Below are 22088 nucleotides of genomic sequence, written 5' to 3'. Positions count from 1 at the left end.
AGAAGTAATTAAATCAGAAGCACTAATGGGCTGATTCTGGAGCTTTGGGTCCACAGAAGGTAAAGGGTCAAACAAGTGGTCAGGATATTGCAGCAGTCTCTTTGAGGGCAGGACTCTGTTGCTTTGCCCACATTCAGATCCCATACTCAGTCTTAGCTCACAGTCCTAGAGTGAGGAGGAGCATTACCACACTAGAGCTTGTGGATGCAGGGTAGCTAGGATCCTTCTCACAGTTCCAGGGCAGAAAAGAGTGCTTGTAGTCACTCACAGATGAAACAGGTCAGGAGAGTAGTAAATATACCTCTCCTTAAATCATACCACTTTGAAAGAACTGGAAAGTTGCAGAACTCTAATATTATCTCTGAAAACTGTTGCATAAAACCCCTGCAGCTTGGGACAACTTGCCTTCTGTCCTGGAAGCAGAGTCCCACTTTAGCAAAGAGTTAAAAGTAAAAAAATGGGCTGGAAAAATGAGGAAACAACAGAAAAAATTCCAATTCATAGAATTTTGCTATTGTGACAAGATCAAACATACTCAGAAGATAATAAAGTCAAAACTCCTACATCCAGAGCCTCCAAGAAAAATACGAATTAATCCCAGGACATGGAAAATAATTTTGAAAATCAAATGAGAAGTCAAATAAAAATTGGGAAGAGAAATGAGTGTGATTAGAAAAAAAAGCATGAAAAAGGACTCAACAGCTTGGTAAAAAAAGGCACAAAAAATTCTGAAGAAAATAACCCATTAAAAACAGACCAGGCCAAATAGTAAAAGAGGTACAAAAATCAATGAAGAGAAGAATACTTTGAAAACCAGAATTGGCCAAATGGAAAAAAAAAGTCACCAAAAAAATCAGTAAAGAAAAAAACTCCTTAAAAGTAGAACTGGTTAAATGAAAAAAAAGGTACAAAAGCTCACTGAAGAAAATTATTCTTTAAAAATTAGAATTGAGTATATGAAAGCAAATGACTTCATGAGAAATCAAGAAACAATAAAACAAAAGCAAAAAAATGAAAACAGAAGAAAATGTAAAATATCTCATTGGAAAAACAACTAACCTCAAAAATAGATCAGGAGAGATGATTTTACAATTATTGAACTATCTGAAAGCCATGAACAAAAAAGAGTCTAGACATCAATTTTCAAGAAATTATCAAAGAGAACTATCCAGATATTCTAGAACCAGAAAGCAAAATAGAATGTGAAAGAATGCCTCAGTCATTTTCTGAAAGAGATCCCCAAATGAAAACTCCCAGGAATATTATAACAAAATTCCTGAGCTCCTAGGTTAAGGAGAGGATATTTTAAGCAGCCAGAGAGAAACAATTCAAGTATTATGGCACCACAGTCAGGATAACATAAAATTTAGCATTACATTAAAGGATTGGAGGGCTTGAAATATGATATTCCAGAGGGCTAGGATTCCAATCAAGAATCATCTATTCAGCAAAACTGAGTATTATCCTTCAGGGAAAAATGGATATTCAATGGAATAGAGGACTTTCAAACATTCTTGATGAAAAGACCAAAGCTAAATAGAAAATCTGACTTCAAAATACAAAACTAAAGAGAAGCACAAAAAGGTAAACAGGAAAGGAAAATTATAAGGGATTTAAGGTTAAACAATTCAGATTCCTACATGAGAAAAAGATACTTGTAACTCATAAAAAGCTTAGGGCAGTTAGAAGGAATATATCTATCTATCTATCTATCTATATCTATATATATATATATATATATACATAGAGAGAGAGAGAGAGAGAGAGAGAAAGAGAGAGAGAGAGAGAGAGAGAGAGAGAGAGAGCGCAGATGTGAATTGAATATGAAGGGATAACTAAAAAAAATAAAAAATCAAATTAAGAAATGCACTGAGAGAAAAGGGAAATAGAAAGGTAGAATGGGGTAGCTTATTTCACAAAAGAAGCAAAAAAAGATTTTACAGTGGAGGGGAAAATGGGGAAGTTAAGGGGGAGTGAGTGAATTTTACTCTCATTACAATTGGCTCAAAAAGGGAATAACATACACACTTAATTTGATATAGAAATCTATTTTATCCTACTCTGTTAAGGACCATGCCTAAGTGAAGGGGCAGGTCAATTCTCTGAAAGCCTTACTACTGGAAAGTAGGAAGAGAAGGGGATAAGAGAAAGGGGTGTGTGGGATAGAAGGAACAGCAAATTGGTGGAGGTGATAGAAGCAAAGCACTTTCGAGGAGAGAAGGATGAAAGTCTCCTTTCCTTCAGAAAATATAATAAACAGGAGGGGAAAATAGGATAGTAGCAATAATAATTGTGAGAGAAAACCTGAAGAAGTTTCTCTCATTTCTCAAATATGTAGATGACTTAGTCAAATTGATAAAAATAAGAACCTTTCCCCAACTGATTAATGATCAAAAGATATGAAGTCAGTTTTTAGATGAAATAATTAGACATATGAAAAAATGCTTTAAATCACTATTGATTGGAGAAACGTAAATTAAAACAATTCTAACATACTATTGCAGACCTATTAGATTAGTTACTAGAACAGAAAAGGAAAATAACAGATATTAAAGAGGATCTGGGAAAAATTGAGACATCACATTGAGATGTGAATTGGTCCAATAATTTTGGAAAACAATTTGGAATTATGTCCCCAAACTTATTGAACTGTGCAAGTCCTTTGACTTAGTAATACTGCTACAGGTTTATGCCTGAATGAGATCAAAGAAAGAGGAAAAGAATATATATGTACAAAAATATTTATAACAATTCTTTCTGAAGTATCAAAGATTGGAAACCAAGGAATACTCATTAATTGGGGAATGGCCAAACAAATTATATGAATGTGATGAAATGCTATTATGCTGAAAGAAATGATGAAGGGATGATTTCAGGAAACCCTAAAAAGACTTAAATGTACTGATTCAAAATTAAATGAACAGAAGAAGGAGAACATTTTATTCCATAACAACATACTGAAGGCTCTGAAAGACTTAGGAACTCTGACCAAAACAATGACCCATCACAATTCCAAAGAACTCATGATGAAACATGTTATCCGTCTCCAGACAGAGAATTGATGGGTTCAGAGTTCATATTAAAACATTTTTTTTCCTTTTCTCCCCCTTTCCTTTTAACTCATGACTAAGTAAAAGATTTATTTTGCCTGATTATATATAATTGAAATGGGTTTTTTTCTTGTCTTCTCAATAGTTGGGGGAGGGAAAGGAAGGAGAGGATTTGTAACTTAAAATAATAGTAAATGAAATCAGATTCCTCCCAAAATGTGATTTTTTTGTTTCTTCCTTTTCCACCTCAAATTAATCCTGGACACTGTATTTCAAGAAATCATAATTGAAAACTTCCCTGATCTACTAAAAGCAGAGGACAAAATGAAAATAGAAAGAATCCATAGATCATTTCCTGAAAGCAAGCCCAAAAACAGTGAAAGAAAGAAAGCAGTTCAAGTACCAAGCCAATATCATAATAAAATTTGTCAATCTGTCCTATAAATGAAGGAATCTTGGGATACAACTTTGCAATGCAATATTTTAAAAGGCAAAAGAAATAAGCTTATGATCAGTAATAATCTATAAAATTGAGTAATTCTATAGAGGGGAAAATGGCTCTTAACTGGAATAAAACTTTCAAGAATTTTTTGATGAATAAAACTTATGTTAAATAGGAATTCTGGGATGCAAACACATCAAGTGAAACTTAGGTAAATTTATTTGAATAATTGGAATTCATATATTATCGTGAAAACATTCTAATAGGGAGAGAAGAAACAATTGTCTCTTCAGAATGTCAACAAGCAATCACAATTAATAAAACTTAGTGAAAACTTAGGTTTATTGCCAAAAAAACTGAACTTGTGTGTGGAACCCTAAGTCAAAGAGATCACAATCCAAACAAAAGTTTGAATATTTATGAAATTGTGACTAAGAGAGGAGGAGAAACAGAAATCTCCACTTATATGGGAGTGATTAGGGAGGAAAATTCATGAGTAATTAAAATAACAAAAGCAGCATTCTTTTTCCTTGGAAATTGCTAGACTATGAAAATGTGATAATCTGCTTATCTACAAAGCAGTCTAGTCTGGTGCAGACTGACTGGCACCTGTTTTGACTCCCAAGAACACATGGGGAGTCCAGCTTGGGAGTGTAAACAAGTTATGTCAATTCAGGGTCTTCTGCATATTCTAGGTTCAATGTTTCTGGAAAATATGGCAATTCCAAAAGACAAGTTCAGGGGACCCCTTAACATTCCTTAACAAGAATATCTTAATATCTTTAGAGGATAATAAAGAAGTTAAATAAGAAAAAGATTTTAAGAGGGGAAAGAGAAAGGAAGGTAAAAGGAGGACTACATTAGTGTGGGAAGGTGGTAGAACTTATTACTCAAAATTTGGTCTGTATGAGAATATAGAAACATGGAAAAAGGAGTAGGAGGGAGACTCAGATGAACCTCATTCATATGAAATGGTCAAAGAGGGATTGAGCACAGATACAGATTGGTACAGAAATACATTAGTCTTAAAAAGGGGACAAAAAGGTATGGACAGAAGAGCTGAAGATAATGTTGGAGAGAGAATAGTTACAAGTAAGATAAACTTTTCAGTCAAAGGGGAAATAAAGACAACTGGAATTTAAGGGTAGTGGTGGTATCCATCAATTGGGGAATAGTCGAACAAATTATGACATGTGTGTGTGTGTGTGTGTGTGTGTGTGTGTAATGAAATATTGCTATGCAATAAGAAATGACATATTATTGCAAAGAATCCTGGTTCTGTGAACTGTTGTAGGATGATGTGAGCAGAACTCATTTTAAGAGTCATATTCTTCCTAAATTGAATATAATTTATAAGATCTATTCTTCAATTGATAGAAGGATATGAATAAGTTTTCAGAAGGAAAACATTTATACCTTTCACATGATTATCTATCTATTAGAGCAAAAAGAAGTTTTAAAGTCTACCAAATCCAACCTCTTAATTTTATATATGAGGTATAGAGAAATTAAATTATTTGCTCAGGGCTATGTAACTAATAACTGTCTAAGGCAGGATTAAAAGTCAGGTCTTCTTGATTCCAAAGCCAACTCTACTCACTTTATCCCATTCTAACCAATTTATTGGTATTATAAGGGCAGGACACAAACATGGACCTATTGGGTCTCTATGGAATCAAAATAACTGAATTTGAGGTAGTCTGGATATCACTGTGGAAAAATTGATGTTGGGATATTAGGTTGAAATGTTGGCCTTCTCATTTTTCAGTTCATGGTACTTTCTGTGACTACTTTTTCCTGTTAATAATGTTTATCAAGATGAGTTTTACAATCCTGGCGGGTGTTCGCTCTTTACATAGAGTCTGTGAACTTCCTCCCAAGAAATAAGTCTTTTTTACTTTAATATTTTAAACAAAGTCCAATGGCCCCCTTTTTTGTTTTGCATAAAAAGCCCTCATAAAAAGTGTTTTAGATCAGGACTTCTTAAATTTTTCCCATTCGCAACCCCTTTTTTCCTAAGAAATTTTTACATGATCCTGGGCATATAGGTATATAAAATAAATATACAATCAAACATTTCCTTTTGATAAATCATATTTTTGTGACTCCAACACTCAGTTATGGAACCCCATATGAGTTCGCAACTCAAGAGTTTTAAAAGCTGGGTTTTTGAAGTAGGCCAAAGGATGATTATGGCATCATTTAAAAGTGATTGTATTTTCCCTAACTGAAGAGGCTAGAAGCTTACTTGTTGATGTAGTAGAGCTTTATCCTTAGGTATAAGTTGAACCAGAAGCCCTCTGAAGTACTTTTCCAAATTTGATATTCAGTAATTAAAATTTTTGCCTTGTGATGACATTCTTATCACATTATCTCATACCTTGCACTGGTCTTTAGTTTCATTGAAATGCATTCTTGAAAAGCTTATATTTTGAGAGACAAAGCATGTATGTGCAAGGCAGAGGAGAATGATTCTAAAAGAGTACGAGTTTGAGAGAATATGAGTCAGACATATTAGAATATCTTGGAAATTCTCTCATAAAGAGAAGATTCCCATCCTGAACATTCCTTTGCTGTTCTTCTGGACCACACTGGCTCCTTGGAGAAGTCCCGAAGTCAATTGTTGAAATTAGGAAGTTGGAAAGTTGATATGGATCGTTTACCTATGGTTTTCTCCCGTGAGCATGTCAAAGAGATTTCTAGTTCAATTTTAAATCTGAGTTCTCCTGGGCTTTGGTCAAAAATTGTAAATTTCAGGTATTTTTCTATGCCTCTGTCATTCATATTTTAAGAAATGTATTTGTTCAAATTGATTTGAAATCACTTCTTGCTTGACTAGTGAAACTTGATTTACTTTTGCTGACTCTATCTTGATGTTTAGCAGATTAAAATGTGTGATTTCCAAACCTGGTCACTATGTGTCTGTGTGAGGGTTAACGTGAAATTATATTCCTAGGCTAAATATGTCATAACAGATTCAGTTTCAAATCCAGTCACATTTTTTAAACATATAGTCAAAACAACTAAATAATTGACTTTGTCTTGTCAAGTTAACAATTTAAAAGTTTGGTTTTTTTTTGGAGAATTTTTGGAGAAGATGCAGCAGACTATGGTAAACAGATTTCATCTCAGCTTAGGTTAAAATTAAAACCAAGCATATATTTTACTAGGGGATTTAAAAAATTGATGCCTTTGGTTTTTACAGCACTCTCATTCCTATCCTTTCCTATTTCGTTATTCAGTGAGCATTCTCTTGTACCAAACATGAAAGATTAACATAATAAAGATCAATAAAACCAATTGACATAATGACCACATCCCATAGAGGCTTCATTCTTCAAAAAAGAGCACTTTTTCTCAAATCTCTGGAGCCAAACTTGTGCGTTATAATTGCATTGTATTTTAATTGATTTGATTATTCTTTCTCTTTATATTGTTATAATTGCGCATATTGTTTCGTTAGTTCTGCTTGTGAAGTTATGTAGATTAAAATAAATCTTCCTATATTTCTTTGGATTGTTCATGGTACAGTAACATTCTATTACATACATGTACTGCAGTTTGTTCAGACATTCCCCAATCATTGGGCCCAATGATTCTATTTCAAGTTATTTGCTATCACAAAAAGTACAGCTATAATTACTTTGATATATATGGGATCTTTATTTCTGTATTTTACCTCCTTGGATCAAAGGAGAGAGCGGGTGTTTAGCACTAGGATCCTGAGTCAAAAGGTATGGACTTTTAACTTACTTTTTAAAAAATATAATTTTAGATTATTTTTAGAATATTTATTATTCATTTTTAGCATTAAAATTTTTTTGAGTTCTAAATTCTTTCCTTCACTCTTTTGCCTCTCCCTGACCCAGTGAGAAGGAAAATAGTATATCTGTTATACATACAACACATTTCAATATTCACTATATTGGGTCAAAGAGCAAGAAAAAGTAAGAAAAGTAGACTTTCACTCAGAGTTTATATGTTTTTTCTCTGAAGGTGAATGGAATTTTTCATTGAGTCCTTTTGAATTTTCTTGTATCATTGTATTAGTCAGAGCAGGTAAATTTTTCATAGTTGATCGTCATTACTATGTTTCTTTTACTGTATATAATGATCTCCTAGTTCTGCTCACTTTGTGATGTTCATATACATCTTCCTATATTTTTTCTGAAACCATCTCTGTCATAATTTCTAAAAGCACATCACAACATATGCCACAATTTATTTGGTCACCAATTTCCCAATTGGTGGACATCTCCATAATTTTTAATTCTTGGCTAACCACAAAAAGAGTTATAAATATTTTTATGTATATTGGTCCTTTTCATTTTTTCATTTTTTTTGAGATACAGACATAGTGATATTACTGGATCAAATAGTGTGTACATATTGTCTTTTAGGCATAGTTTCAAATTGTTTTCTAGAATGGTTGGAGCACTTCACTATTCCAATAACACATCTATATTTTCCCTCATCGCTTCTATATTTTGTCATTTTTGTTGGTGTGAGGTGGTACTTTTGCGTTATTTTAATTTGCGTTTTTCCAATCAATAGTAATTTAGATAATTTTTTCCTATGATTGCAGATAGCTTTGATGTATTCTTCTGAAGACTTTATATCCCTTGACAGTTTGTCAATTGAGGAATGGCTTTTATTTTGACAACTCTGATTCAGTTCTCTATTTTTGAGAAAAGAGGGCTTTATTAGAGAAACTTGCTGTAAAAATGCTTTGATATCATTTCATCGTTTATAATACTTTATATCAAAAGATAGTTTCCCTGCTTATTCCTTTTAATTAGGTTTACTTTTGCTTTTGCTTTGTCTGAGATCATGATTGCTATATCAGCTTTTTTTTTTTTTCAGCTGAAGCATTATAGGTTTTGATACATCTTCTTATTTTAACTTTCTGTGTGTCTTTTTGTTTCAAGTATGTTGTAAACAACATTTTGTTGGATTCTGGTTTCTTATCCATTCTGCTATCCACTTCTGTTTTATGGGTGAACTCATTCCATTTACATTCACATTTATCATGAATAATTGTATCTTTTTCTCCATCCTATTTTCTTCCATTTATCTTTCTGTCTCTTTTTATCCTGTTCAAATTACTTTCAATTTCAATTGGTCCAATGCATTTCTATTTTACCAGATAGTCAGTATGCCTATCTTTCTTTGGCCCCCCTTCATTGACTTTATCCAGATTTTATCATCTTTGCTAATTTGCTGGGATGAGGAGAAATTAAATTGTTTTACTTTTTATTTATAGCAATCTTCTATATGATTAATAGTTTACATTTCTTTTGAAAAATATTTGTTCATATCCTTTGATCATTATTTTTGGGGAATGGCTCTTGGTTAAATACTTCAGTTAATTCCCTGAATATCTTGGTCATCAGACTTTTATCAAAGATACTTTATACAAGCATATTTCCCTAACTGACAGTTTCCCTTATCCTACCTGCATTGATTTTTGTTTTTGCAAAAGCTTATCAATTTAATTTAATAAAAAATATCTATTTTTTATCTTTTGTGATCTTTTTTGTCCCTTATTTGGTTAAGAGATGTTGCTTATGAATATTTGTGTAAGTTATTTTCATTTCTATGTTTATTTAGTGAAGTTCAGTATTCATCTGAATATAATGAGAAGATAAAACTCCTTGGAAAAGACTGTGATGTTGGGAAAAGTTGAAGGCAAAAGGAGAATGGGACAGCAGAGGATGGGTGGATGGGTAGTGCAATGAATATAAGCTTGGATAAATTTCATAAGATAGTCGAAAACAGAAGGACCTACATTGAAAGAGTTGGATATGTCTGAACAACAACAATCTATTTGAAACTTTTTAATGACATAAAGCCATAAGGTGCTTGTCTACACCTATTTTTTTTGCTAAATTGCTTTCTAGTTTTCATTCAGTCTTTTCCCAAGTAGACCATGTTTTCAGGATTACTGAACTTAATGAAGTGGATTACTGTTTTTGTTATTTAATTTATTCCACTAATCTACTTTTCTGTTTTTAATCTATATCAAATAATTTTCATTTTTACTATTGCTTTGTAATATAAATTAAAATCTATAATTGCTTTTTATCCTTCATTTTAACTTTTAAAAATGATTTCTTTTATGATATGAGACATTTTGTTCCTCTAAATGAATTAAAAAATCATTTTGTCTAACTTTATAAAATGTTTCTGTGATAGTTTGATATAATTAAATTTGTAAATAAATTTAGATAGTCTTACTATTTTTACTTTATTGAGTTGGGCCAAACATAAACAATGATTACGTCTCCAATAATTTATTATTTCTTTGAAAAGTTTTTATATAAATTTATAAATCTTGTCTGTATCTTGGTAAATTGATTCCTAGTTATTTTCTGCATTTTTTATTTATTTTGAATGGGATCTCTTAATTTTTTACTTCAGAATTTTGTAATGCTATATGGAAATATTGATGACTTTCATGAGTTTGTTTTGCACCTTTCTACTGTACTAGACATTTTTGTCAGCTTTTTTTTTTTTCTTGCTGATTTGGGGAATTTTCTGATAAACAAGTTTTGTGAGAGAAAGCTCAAAAGAACTTTGAAGAGAGGTTTTATCATTTTATTAGTTCATATTGAAACCTGTTTACTCTTTGCCAATGTTTGTGCCTTTAATTTATTTTTCTGTATTATATTGCTAGTGTTTCTAAAACTATCAAATAAGGATGAGCATAATAGGCACTCTTGCTTTACCATTGAACATATTGGGAAAACTTCTACTGTTTCTTCAATGCTTTTGGACTTATATGCTTTTTATCATATTAAAATAAATTTTAGAAAGCTTTTTAAGAGAACTGATTTCTTTTCCCCTAAAAGTCTAAAAACAATCATATCTTTATAATTGGAGTCTAATCATAATCATTAGCATTTGGTCCTATTGATATTTCAAAGTTAGTGTTATTCAACATATACATAGAAAAAAAGACTATATTTCATGTAAAATTGTTAGCATGGCACTGGACTACAAATCATCACAAATAAAACGCATTTTATTTTGTGCAACTTTTGACAGGAGGAAAGACACTGAGTTTTGTGAATATGTGAAAAGATTTATAGAAGGTCATTTTTTTTCATTACTTATGATTAGTACCATCTCATCAAATGCCCTGTGTATGGTTTTGGAGACCTATTATGAAATTAAAAGTAACATGTTCTTAATGTTTGAGGTAAGAAAATTATTTTTTTAAATTTTCTGAAAAGGTACCAAGATTTTAAAAGGCACTTTATTCCATGGGAAATTGTTGATGTTAGACTCAAAAGGCCCCAAATATGAGTTAATAAAAATACCAGCTCTTCATATAACTTCAATATTTAAAAAGATCTATAGTTTATTTGGTGTAGATTCTCCTTTTATTTATACATGTAAATCATAAACCTTCAATGCCTTTGTAGAGAGCATTATGAGTTTCTTCTGTAGCTAAAACATTCTTGCTAATAATGCATGAATCTCTTAACATTCAGCTGATTGATCCTCACATGAATTCAAGACTTTTCCAATTTGTTGGAGTCTGCCAGAACTAATTTTTTTTTATTTTAAAAAATAAATATTACTGGTCTGCTCTTTAAAAGACAAGAGAAATCTCCATAAGGTATCAAATTAAAACTTTACTGGATAATTTTCACTTCTGGTAGAAGATAATGAGCTATCTTCCTAGCACTGAACTATTTCATCATCTGAAAAGATATGATTTAATATATCACTTTATGGCATTCTTTAAAAATTATTTATATATTTGTTCACAACAAATTATCATATGGAATAGACAATCAAAGTAACAAATCATACTTAAGTTTTATAATTGAATTTCACATTATTCTTTTAATGCAGAATCAGTACAATGGATTTGTGATTGTATTGATTTGAATGTCCTTTCCAATATTGCAGATCTCAACTCATCTATGCCTAGCCTGTGCTCCTTTTGTCGGTGTCTTCTCATAAATTCACTATAGAAGGTTCACTTTTTGCCAATGTTTGTGCCTTTAATTTATTTTTCTGTGTTGAGATCTTCTTTATGCTCTCCATGTCATAAGGATCTCATTTGAGCATACAAACTTACACTTAGCCCTTATTCTCATCATATGGTCCAACTTTTAAAAAAAGTTAATTTAATTTTTAATTTATGAAATAAAACTAAAATTTCTCTAACATAGTACAACAAAAAATAGTTGCACATGAAACTGTAAATCATAACTCGCTATTCCTTTTAAATATATAATAAAGTTATCATGTAAATGTCCCCTCTCCCCTCAGTGATAGCTACTATTAGACACAAATAGGTTTATATATATGTGTGTATATATTTATATGCATACATATGTATACATACACATAATAAGTATATACACATATACATATATGTGTTTGTGTAAAATTATTCTATATATATATATATATATTTCTATTTATCAGTTCTTTCTCTGGATACAGATAGTATCTTTATGTCCTTTATAGTTAATTTTGGCAACCCAACTTTTTCAGTCATAAATCTTCTTGATGACATGCTTTACATCCTTTACATAATAGAAGTAAAGAATTCTAACTTTACTCCTCTCACCAGAGAGGAGTAGAACTGTTCACAGGAAGCTAAGGGAACAAATTATTATACTCTCCCCTCAAATCACTCCCTACTTCCTTTTGTTTGAATATCACTGATTAAGTTGACACTGTGTGTCAGGCACTGTGTTAAATAGCTCTGGAGATACAAACATGTTGAAACATTCCTGTTCTCCCTGAGTTTACATTCTATAATAAACAACAAATGGGATAATGAAATAAAGTACTTGTGTTTTAAATGAGGCTAGGGATTCTTGAAAGCTCTTAAGTAGAGGTATGATACAAACAGACTTGTATTATAGGAATATTACTTTGGCAGTGGTGTGGATGATCAATTAGGGCAGATATCAGAGTTGGGGAGAACATTTAAAGGTTATTGTAATAGTCTAGTTGAGCAGTGATGACAGTCTGAACCAGAATGGTGTGAAAGAAAAAGAGAGAACAAAATTGACAGATGGTTGAAAGAGACAATCAATAACTCTTAGAAATTGATTGAATCTGAATAGTTGTAAGGAAGAGTGAAAAATTGGAGATGACTTTAAGATTGGGAATCTGAATGACTACAGAAATAGGGATGTTAGAGGAATGGGTTTAAGGAGAAAAGGGGACGAGTTCTTTTTTGGACAAGTTCAGTTTGAGATATCTATGAGACATATGTTTGACAATATTCAGTGGTAGTTAAAACATGGGACTGGGATTCAAGAGGGAGATAAAAGCTCGATGTGAGTGTATGCACTGGAGGGAGTTGCTTAGGATGGCCTTAATCATTTGGGTCCTTCAACTCATTTGATGTAATCACTGAAATTAAAGAGCAGAAATCAGAGAAGAGGTGGTATAAGGTGTCAAATGAAATGTAAAGGAGAATTTGCATTCTTGGTTTACCTTTTATAAAGCATCAAGAAATTTTTAATCAAATTTGGTGGATTGACTTGCCATTGGATGTCCAGTAATTTATGATGCTCCAAGTGGCTTTTGGAGAAATAGTTGATTCAGGAGAATTTTGTGGATCACCAGCCTTTGCAACAGAGGAAACAATCATCTGTGGAGGAAGATTCCAATTTTTGAGAAACAATTATTCTTTGTCTTTCCTCTTTCTACTAGAACCAATTCAATCAATAGGAAATATTGTATTCAATGAGGATTAGAAAAAAAAAAGCAGTCAGTAGAGGCAACTTTTAAGTATTACTGCTGATAGCAGAGAAGAGAATCAGCTACATATTTCAGAAAGAATTAGCCCTAGACTTTAGAAATCAGGGTACACAAAGTAGCCCAAATTCCAAGTTGTTGTTCTCTATGAATGCAAGTTGGGGTTTAATTTCCAGAGGAGCTGTTTTAACTAGATTTGACAGTCATCTGCATAAAGATAGTAATTGAATCTATAACAGCTGATGTGAATGAACATACAGAAAGAAGATGGCCCAGGACAGAATTCTAAAGTGTATCTCTATTTAGGAAGTTGGACATGGATAATGATCTAGCAAATGAGACAGATGGAGTAACAAGAAAGATTGGAGAAGTAGAGAGCAGTGTCATGAAAATCTAGGTCAGAGAGAATGGTCGGAGGGAATGGTGATCAGGTCAACAATGTCAATATCATAGAGAAACTAAGTGGTAATGAATTAATAATCCTTAAGTGTTTTCTATGTGAAAGGCTATGCCAGAGGCTGAGGAAACAGAAAAATGAATCTTTGCTCTCAAGGACAAGGGAGAGAAATAACACACATGTATAAAATAAACTCAGTGGAATGGGGGAGCAGTTACAATCAGAAAAGGCTTTATCTTCATATAGGAGGTGGCACTCAGGCTGAGATTGGGAGAAAAAAAAGGCATTCTAAAAAGCAGGTGAGGAGGGACAGTTAGATAAATATTAAACATTTAAAAAATGTTCTCAAGATGGAAGGTGTGTCATGTTTGAAGAGCAGCAAGAAGGTCAGTTTGTCCAGAGAACAACATAAGAGAAGAGGAAAAATGTGTAATAAGATTAGAAAGGCAAAGCAGAGCCAAGTTGTAAAGAGTTTTACAGATCAAACGAGGAGTTCATATGTAATTCTAGAGGAAATACAGAGCAACATGAGTTTATTGAATAGGGGAATAACATGTTCAGATCTACAATGAAAACATAGAGACTTGAAGTGGGAGACCATTTAAGAAGCTATTTTGTCCAAGTAAGAGGTTTGAGCTAGTGGCAGCCATGGGAGTAGAGAGAAGGGGATAAATGTGTGTGTTATTGTAGACAGAACTAATAAGATGTGGCAACAAGATGGATTATAGAGTAAAAGCTCTGAGTAAGAAGCCAAAGATAATATGGAGATTGTTAATTTGGGTGATGAAGGATCCTTCATTACCTTGTTCAACAGAAATAGAAAGAGGGCTAGGTTTAGAGGGAAAGATAATGATTTTATTTTGGATCTGTCATATTTGAGATGCGTAATGAAGAGCAACTAAATAAAGGTACTAGGGAGTAATCAGACAGTAGGAGAAAAATTAAAAGAGATCAATGTCACAAAAACCCAGAGAAGAAAGAGTGTCTATGAGAAGAGGATGGCCAACACTATAAAAATATTGCAGAAAGATCAAGAAGAATGAGCATTACCTAGCAAAATTGAGTATATCCCTTTAGGGGAAAAGGTGGAAAATCAATGAAACAGAAGATTTTTAAATATTTGTAATGAAAAGATCGGAGCTGAATAGAAAATATGATTTTCAAATACAGGACTCAGGAGAAGTATAAGGAGGTAATCAGGAAAGTGATATAAGAGACTTCATGGGAGGATAATACTTGTAATTCATTAGAACTTTTTCATTATTATGGCACTTAGGAGGAGTATATGTAGACAGAAGGCACAGGGTTAGAGTTGAATATGAAGGAATCATATCTAAAAATGAAATTGAGGGGTGAGAAAGGAATGTACTGGGAGGAAGGGAAAGAGAGAAGTGGAATGATGTAAATTATTTGCCATAAAAAGAGACAAGAAAAAGCTTTTACAGGGGGAAAAGGTGGGGAAAGGGGGAAAAAGAGGGTGAGTGAGTGAACCTCACTCTCATCAGAATTGACTCAAAAAGGGAATACTTACACATTCAATATGAGTATAGAAATCTAACTTACCTTGCTGGAAAGTAGAAGGGGAATGTGATTATGGGAAGCAGGGAGGATAATAAAAGAAAGGGCATATTGGGGGAACAAGTAGTCAGTAGCAAAATACTTTTGAGGAGGGACAGGGCAAAAGGAGAGAGAGAAAATAGAATATAAGGGGCAGGAAATACCGTTAGCAACAGTAACTGTAAAAAGAATTTTGAAGAAAGTTTCTCTGAAAAGGCCTTATTTCTCAAATATAGAGACAACTGAGTCATATATATATATATATATATATATATATATATATATATATAAGCTGTGCCCCAAATGATAAATGATCAAAAATAAGATCTGTGTCAAAGGACTATAAATCCATGCATATCCTAACAACATTCCTGATAAGGATGAATCCCAAAAGAGATTTTTTAAAAACGAAGAGGACCTATATGTACAAAAGTATTTATAGTAGTACTCTTCTCAGGGCAAAAAATTGGAAATTGAAGGGATGCCTTAGTTGGGGAATGGCTGAATAGACTGTGGTATGTGATTATGATGGAATACTATTGTTCTATGGGAAATTGTGAGCAGGATATTCTCAGAAAAACCTGGGAAAGTCTTCCATGAACTCAAGTAAAGTGAAATGCATGGTGTACAAAGTAACAGCAAAAGTTTTGGGATGATCACCTGTAAATTGTAAAAGTGCTTTCTAGAGCTCCCAAATTGGGATGCCAAAATATACTGTTTGGACTAGCTGTCTGGATGATCCTGGGACCAGCCTTAGTCTTAGTAAAGGAGTGATGAAGGCAGAAGACTCATGAGGATGGTCAAAGATGGAGTCCTTATTTCAAGTCCTCTCAGCTCTTAAATCCCTCGGTATGATTACATCATTACAGCACACTTATGTGCCAGCTAGAGAATTATTATATCATCACATCACACTGAGCAAGTGTATTCATATGTAAATGCCTCTCTTTACTGTAAAACAAGTAGATCACAGGTAGTCATGTCCTTCTTGACTTCTCAGGAAGGGTGAGAGAACCAAAAGGAGGTGGGGAGCCAAACCAGACATTGTCAGCAAGTTCCCTCTGGGATAAAGGGTCTTATACTTTACCCTGTACAGTAAATGACTTTGCTATTCTCATCAGTACATGAGCCATGGCTACTCTGAAGGATTTATGATGAAAAATCTTATTGGAGCTTGCTCGCTCTTTCTCTCCTTTTCTTAAGGTTTTTTTTTTTAGGGTGAGTGATATGTTTTGCATAATTTCACATGTGGTTTCTTAATGGGGGCTAGGGCAGGGGATAAGTGACAGAATCTGGAATTAAAAAGTTTTAAAAACAAATGTAAAAAATTGTTTTAAATTAACTGGGAAAATATTAAATAATTTTTTATTTTTACTTTATTATTATTTTTTTTTGCTGAGGCAATTGAGGTTAAGTGACTTGCCCAGGGTCACACAGCTAGGAAGTGTTAAGTGTCTGAGGGCAGATTTGAATCTCAGGTCCTCCTGACTTAAGGGCTAGTGAATAAATAAATTTTTAAATAGAAGAATAAGGATTATGAAAAAAATCCATATTAGATTGAAGGATGAAGACTGAGAAAAAGTTATTGGATTTTGCAATGAAGAGATCTTTGGTAAACTTGTTTTTATAGAAAAGAAGAGAAAGTGCACCCTTCCTTCTCTACTTTCCTCCTCCTCCCCTTCCCTCCCCTCCCCTTCCTTCTCTTCCCCTCCCCTTCTTTAGTTCATGGGATAAGATCCTAGAGGAGAAAACCTTGATAGGAGGCAATTCAGAGTACAAGTAGAGGGTTTGACCTTAGCAAGGAGAGGGATTGAACTCTTCTCTTAATTTTTGAACAAAGTAGGACAATAGGGATGAGATGGGTGATATTAAGACTATTTTTGGTATTATAGTGGAGAAAAGGTGAAGTTTTCTTCATAATGCATAACTCAAAGCATAATGACATGAGTCTTTGCTGAGAGTGAAGAAGGGAAATAAAGGTAACTTGAAGAAAGCTTTTGAAATAGATGTTGTAGAGAGTGTGATAGTTAATTAGGGGAAAATGAAAGAATCACCTTGAAACAGTGAGAACTATTTGAAAGCACATATTTATAGTTGCCTCAGTCAATACAGTAGTGTGACTTCATCCAACATTTATCAGCACATAAGTAGGAGGGGAGAAGACAAATGCTTTGGTTAATTGTAGGTTAGAGTTAAAAAGATGAGTAGTTTAGGATAAGGGGCCAAAAGAGCAGAGGACAGCACAAAGTTGAGCTGGGTAATTATAGGAAGGAAAGTGAGACCAGAGTAGGAATAATGGGCTAGGAAAACAGGAGGGTTAGAATGATCCAAGGTCATTATGTCGTTAGAAAATAGGTTCAGGAAGAGTGAGACAGAGAGATGGAAGGATAGGAGGTTTGAGAATGGAATTTCAGAATTTTAGATTTTTTTCTTTTAGTAGACTTTAATTTTTTCCCACTTAAGTCTTTTATTTTTTCCCTCAATTACAAATATAGTTTTTAACTTTTTAACTTTTATAAGATTTTGAGTTCCAATTTTTGTCTTCCTCCCTTTTCTCCCCCCTTCCCAAAATGGCAAGCAATCTAATATAAGTATACATGTGCAATCATATTAAGTATGTTTACACATTAATTAATATAAGGTATACATATACAATTATATTAAATATATTTTCACATTAATGTTGTGAAAGAAGAATCAGATTCCTGTATATGTCTACTCTTCCTTATCGATCTTATGAATGTATTGGTTGAAGAGTGTAATTTAGGTCTTTGTAACTTAGATTGTAATGTAGTTATGCTTCCTCTACTTTCTTTAAATATATGAATATTTGTGATGTTGGTATTTTGCCTTATTGTCAAGCAAGTAGTTATGATTAAGATCTAAATTATCATTATAGTGAGTTTTATGTAAATATAAATAAAGGTCTTATGTAAATATAAATAAAAATTATCTGTTCCTCTTGGCTATTGGAAGTCCAGAGTAGCTGACTATTTTGTTTTCTCTTTCAGGTAGTAGAAGTCATATTTACGTCCATTTATTGGTTTGAGTTCTACATCAAATTGTACGTGGATCCTATTGGATACTGGAAGAATGGATACAATTTGTTGAATGTTGTCATTCTCATCATCATTTCTGTTCCTTTTTACATGTGGAAACTGTATGGAAGGCACTACCAATATCTAAATATAGGAGAAGGCATCCAATCTCTTCGAATTCTCAAACTCATTCCCTACAGCCGAGGAATAAGGGTAAAAGGGGTTGACTGAGTACATAACTTTGTACAGACCCTGGGAAATGCCTATTCTTACATTTGCGTCCCAAGCTGTTTCCTTCTCTCCCTCCCAATCACACACTAGCAGGCCAACATTTGACATGGATATAAATGTGAAACTACATAATACATAGTTCTATACATTAATTTTTTTTTCTTCTGGAGGTGGATAACATTATCCTTCATAGATCCTTTGTAGTTTCATGGAACTCGGAATAGCTTTATCATTCCTTTTTACTCTTTGAATAATTTTGCCATTCGTATATACAAAGTTCTCTTGGTTCTGACCATTTAATTCCTCTTCATTATTTCATGAAAGTTGCTTATCTAAAATCAAGATGTTCACCATTCCTTATAGCACAGTAGTATTCCATCACAATCATATACAACAATTTATTCAGCCATTCCTCAACTAATGAACATCCCCTAAATTTTCAGTTCTTTGTCACTACAGAGTTGCTATAAATATTTTATAAACAAATAGATTCTTTGTCTTTCCCCCTGATTACCTGGGAAGTAGACCTAATAACCAAAGGATATACACAGTTTTAAAATTCTTTGAGCATAATTCCAGATTTTTTTTTTTTTACCAATCTGATGAATATTTTTTCACATGACTGTTGATTGCTTGCATTTCTTCCTTTTGAAACTGGCTATTCATAAACTTTTGACTACATGAATGGGGAAGTCTGTTTAACTATTACTGTTCTTCTCAATCTTGTCCCAATTCATTTTTCTAACTTACCTGTATATTATTCTTTTTCTTAAATTTTTCAATCCAACCAAACTAGCTTTCTTTCTTTTCCTCATTCATTATATATTTTTTGTCTTATCTTCAAGCTTTGGCACTTTCTTTCATGCCTGGAATGCTCCTCCTCACTTCTACCTCATTCAATCCCTCTGGTCCATCAAGATGTAGTTTGAACACCACCATGGGCAACCTTTCCTAATCTTCTCAAATTACCTTTCCTTGAATTACTTTGTTTTTATTTGCATTTATTCACTTTATATTTATTCTGTATGTACTTGTAAATATCCTTGATTTTCCTTTTAGAATTTGAGCTCTTTGCAAGTAGAAATTGTTTAATTTATATTTATGTTTTCAAGGCCTAGTGTAAGTACATAGTGAGTGCTTACTAAATGCCTATTAATTGTTTAATGGCCTTGATCACCACTGAAAAGTAGGGCATGCAAGTTAAGAATCACTCATCCCTATTCCTAGACTCTTAAACTTGCTGTAACAACTGGATTATTGCCAGTTTGTTTTTTCAAGGAGTTCTATCACATTCCATTCAACAAATATTTAAGTGGTCTTTATGCAAAGTACTTTCCTTAGTGCCAGAGGTGATACAAAGTTTAACTAAGACATGGGGTTTTCCTTCAAAGAGCTTATAGTGTAGTAATGCTATCTTTCCATGAAAACTTCTGGACTTTTATGAATAGAGAATATATTGCCTTGAATTCTACCAGGGTAAACATAAAACTATACTTATTCTTGCTAAAATATGCTGAAATATAGTTCAGAAATATGTCAAACCTTAGTGCTTAAGATGGATTTGGTTAACCTTGTCTACTAATGTATTGAGTGTTTTTTGTTCTACATTTGTTGTTTGTGTGACCATTATATTAGAAGATCACAGAGATTCTTTTGAGGGTTTGACTATTACCAATGCAAGGTCAGAGTGTTTTCATGTTAGAAGTAGAGAAAGGAAGGCATTTAAAATTTTTAATTTTGAATAATGATTATTGGGAACTTGCTAACACTAGTTTGAGAGCTTTGGGTTGTTTAAATTAAAAGTTTTCTTTTCCCCTCTTCTTCCCAGTATCCCAATATCATCCCAATATCCCTGCTAAAAAAAGGTAATCTAATAATAATAGCTTACATTTCTGTAGCATTCTTTATAACAACCTTATGGGGATAATATTACCATTTTAGGTGAGGAAACTGAGACTCATAGAAATGCAATGGTCACATGAGGAAGAAGTGGCAGAACCAGGAGTCATGCACAAATCATACAATTTCAGAATTGGATGAGAGCTCAGAGATTTTTCAGTCTTATGTACTGGATTATGGGAGATAGAAAAGAATGATATTTTAGAGATTTTCTACTTTTTATTTTACAAATGAGAAATCTGAGGCTCAGATACTTGTTTGGGGTCCTCTAAATTGCAGCAGAACAATTCAAATCCAGATCCACAGAGCTTAAATCCCTAGTGTTCTTCAAACCATACAATGTTAGCTTAATCTGTTGGACTTAAAGTCCATATCATATTTGTGATATTGAAAGGAAAGCCAAAGTTGCTCTGGTGTAGCCCAAAGTCTATGGCAGCAGAACCCCAAAAGAGCTAGATGTAGGCAGGATTGAAAGACTCTTTTGCTTGGTTGTACCAAAGCTAAAAGGAGTAGGATTTTTAAAAAATCCATAAAATCTTAAAGAGCAAAGAAAGTAATGACTACAAACCTTTGGAAACTTAAAATTTGCCAACTGAGGTTAAACTGTCAGAATTTTTATCCCAAGAGATGGTAGTTGTTGAAAGTATAAAAAAATCCTTAAAAGAATTAGATAAGATCATGGATGCTAGAACTTCAATGGACTATTTAGAAAAGTGGATTGTTTGTATAAAGAAAAGGCTAAAAAGATGATGGTAGGTTACTGAAATATATCTCTATCAGAAATGTAGTATGAAGCTGGGCCATGATAATAGTGGTTATTATACACTTAAAAATTCTAAACTTAAATACCAAAAAAAGAGAACATTACTATATACATAGTAGAACACAAAATCAGGATTCTATGTGAATTCATGAATCTATTTGATGCCATTTACTTTAAAAAATGTATATGATAAATTCTATATACTACTTCTAAAACTGTCCTGCTTGTCTAAGTTTCCTTTTCAATATTCTCCTTCTTCTTTAAACTTTTAGTTTAAACAACCTAAAGCTCTCAAGCATTTCAGAAATGTTTCAGTGGTCTCTTTTTTCCTCTTTTCCCTCCATGACTTCTTTCCCAATAATAAAGAGGAAAAAAGAGAAACAAAACTACTTATAAAGCATAATCAAGCAAAAGGAATCCACATAGTGGATGAATGAAAAAAATATATCTACACCTTATTGTTGGAATCTTTACAAAGTGTGAAGACATTGGAGTTGATTTGATCTGATTTTGGGCCAGAACTTGAAACAAGGTATTAGGTGGAACTGATTGAACAATGCTTGTGTTCACACCTTTAGAGAGCTCAAGTATCTAAGTACTCAATGGAGTTCACATGAGAGTTCAGGGCTAGTAGGAGAGCTGAATTCACACTTCCCTTAGGACCAGAGAGCACTTTGGGAGATAACCTATAATCCCTGCCTCAAGAAGGTGGAGTTAACCTTTGGGAGATCACATAAATGAAGGAAGCTCTTGGAGCTAGGGGGATTTTCTCCGGAACATCAACAGGGCTCTGAGACAGAACACTCTGGAAATAAACGTTTGCATTTTTACCAGCTGGCTGCGATTTTGGAATATTTATTTATTGCAACTGAGACTAAGGCTGCCTTTCCAGGAAAACCACCACATTTAAATGTTGGTGGTTTTTCTTGGGGGCCAGCCTTAGTCTTAGTTGAAATAAATAATTACTTCGAAATCT

General features: G+C 33.0%; 1 protein-coding gene and 1 long non-coding RNA gene across 3 annotated transcripts in view; one reads left to right on the top strand and one right to left on the bottom strand.

The window, feature by feature from the left end:
* LOC116421611 overlaps window positions 1–6031 on the bottom strand; it is a 33166-nt gene extending 27135 nt beyond the window's left edge. Inside the window, exon 1 of the long non-coding RNA XR_004232068.1 lies at window positions 5741–6031. This is a non-coding gene — a long non-coding RNA (uncharacterized LOC116421611). The remainder of the gene's footprint in view (window positions 1–5740) is intronic.
* Window positions 5973–22088, top strand: part of CATSPER3 (cation channel sperm associated 3) — a 62908-nt gene continuing 46792 nt past the window's right edge. For both annotated transcript variants that reach the window (XM_031953026.1, XM_031953025.1), the window contains exons 1-3: window positions 5973–6249; window positions 10540–10693; window positions 18193–18432. In XM_031953026.1, the coding sequence (XP_031808886.1) occupies window positions 6143–6249; window positions 10540–10693; window positions 18193–18432 (501 nt within the window). In that variant the 5' untranslated portion in view covers window positions 5973–6142. The remainder of the gene's footprint in view (window positions 6250–10539; window positions 10694–18192; window positions 18433–22088) is intronic.

This window comes from Sarcophilus harrisii, chromosome 2 (assembly GCF_902635505.1).
Source record: "Sarcophilus harrisii chromosome 2, mSarHar1.11, whole genome shotgun sequence".
NCBI lineage: Eukaryota > Metazoa > Chordata > Mammalia > Dasyuromorphia > Dasyuridae > Sarcophilus > Sarcophilus harrisii.
This window is presented reverse-complemented; position numbering and strand designations above follow the sequence as displayed.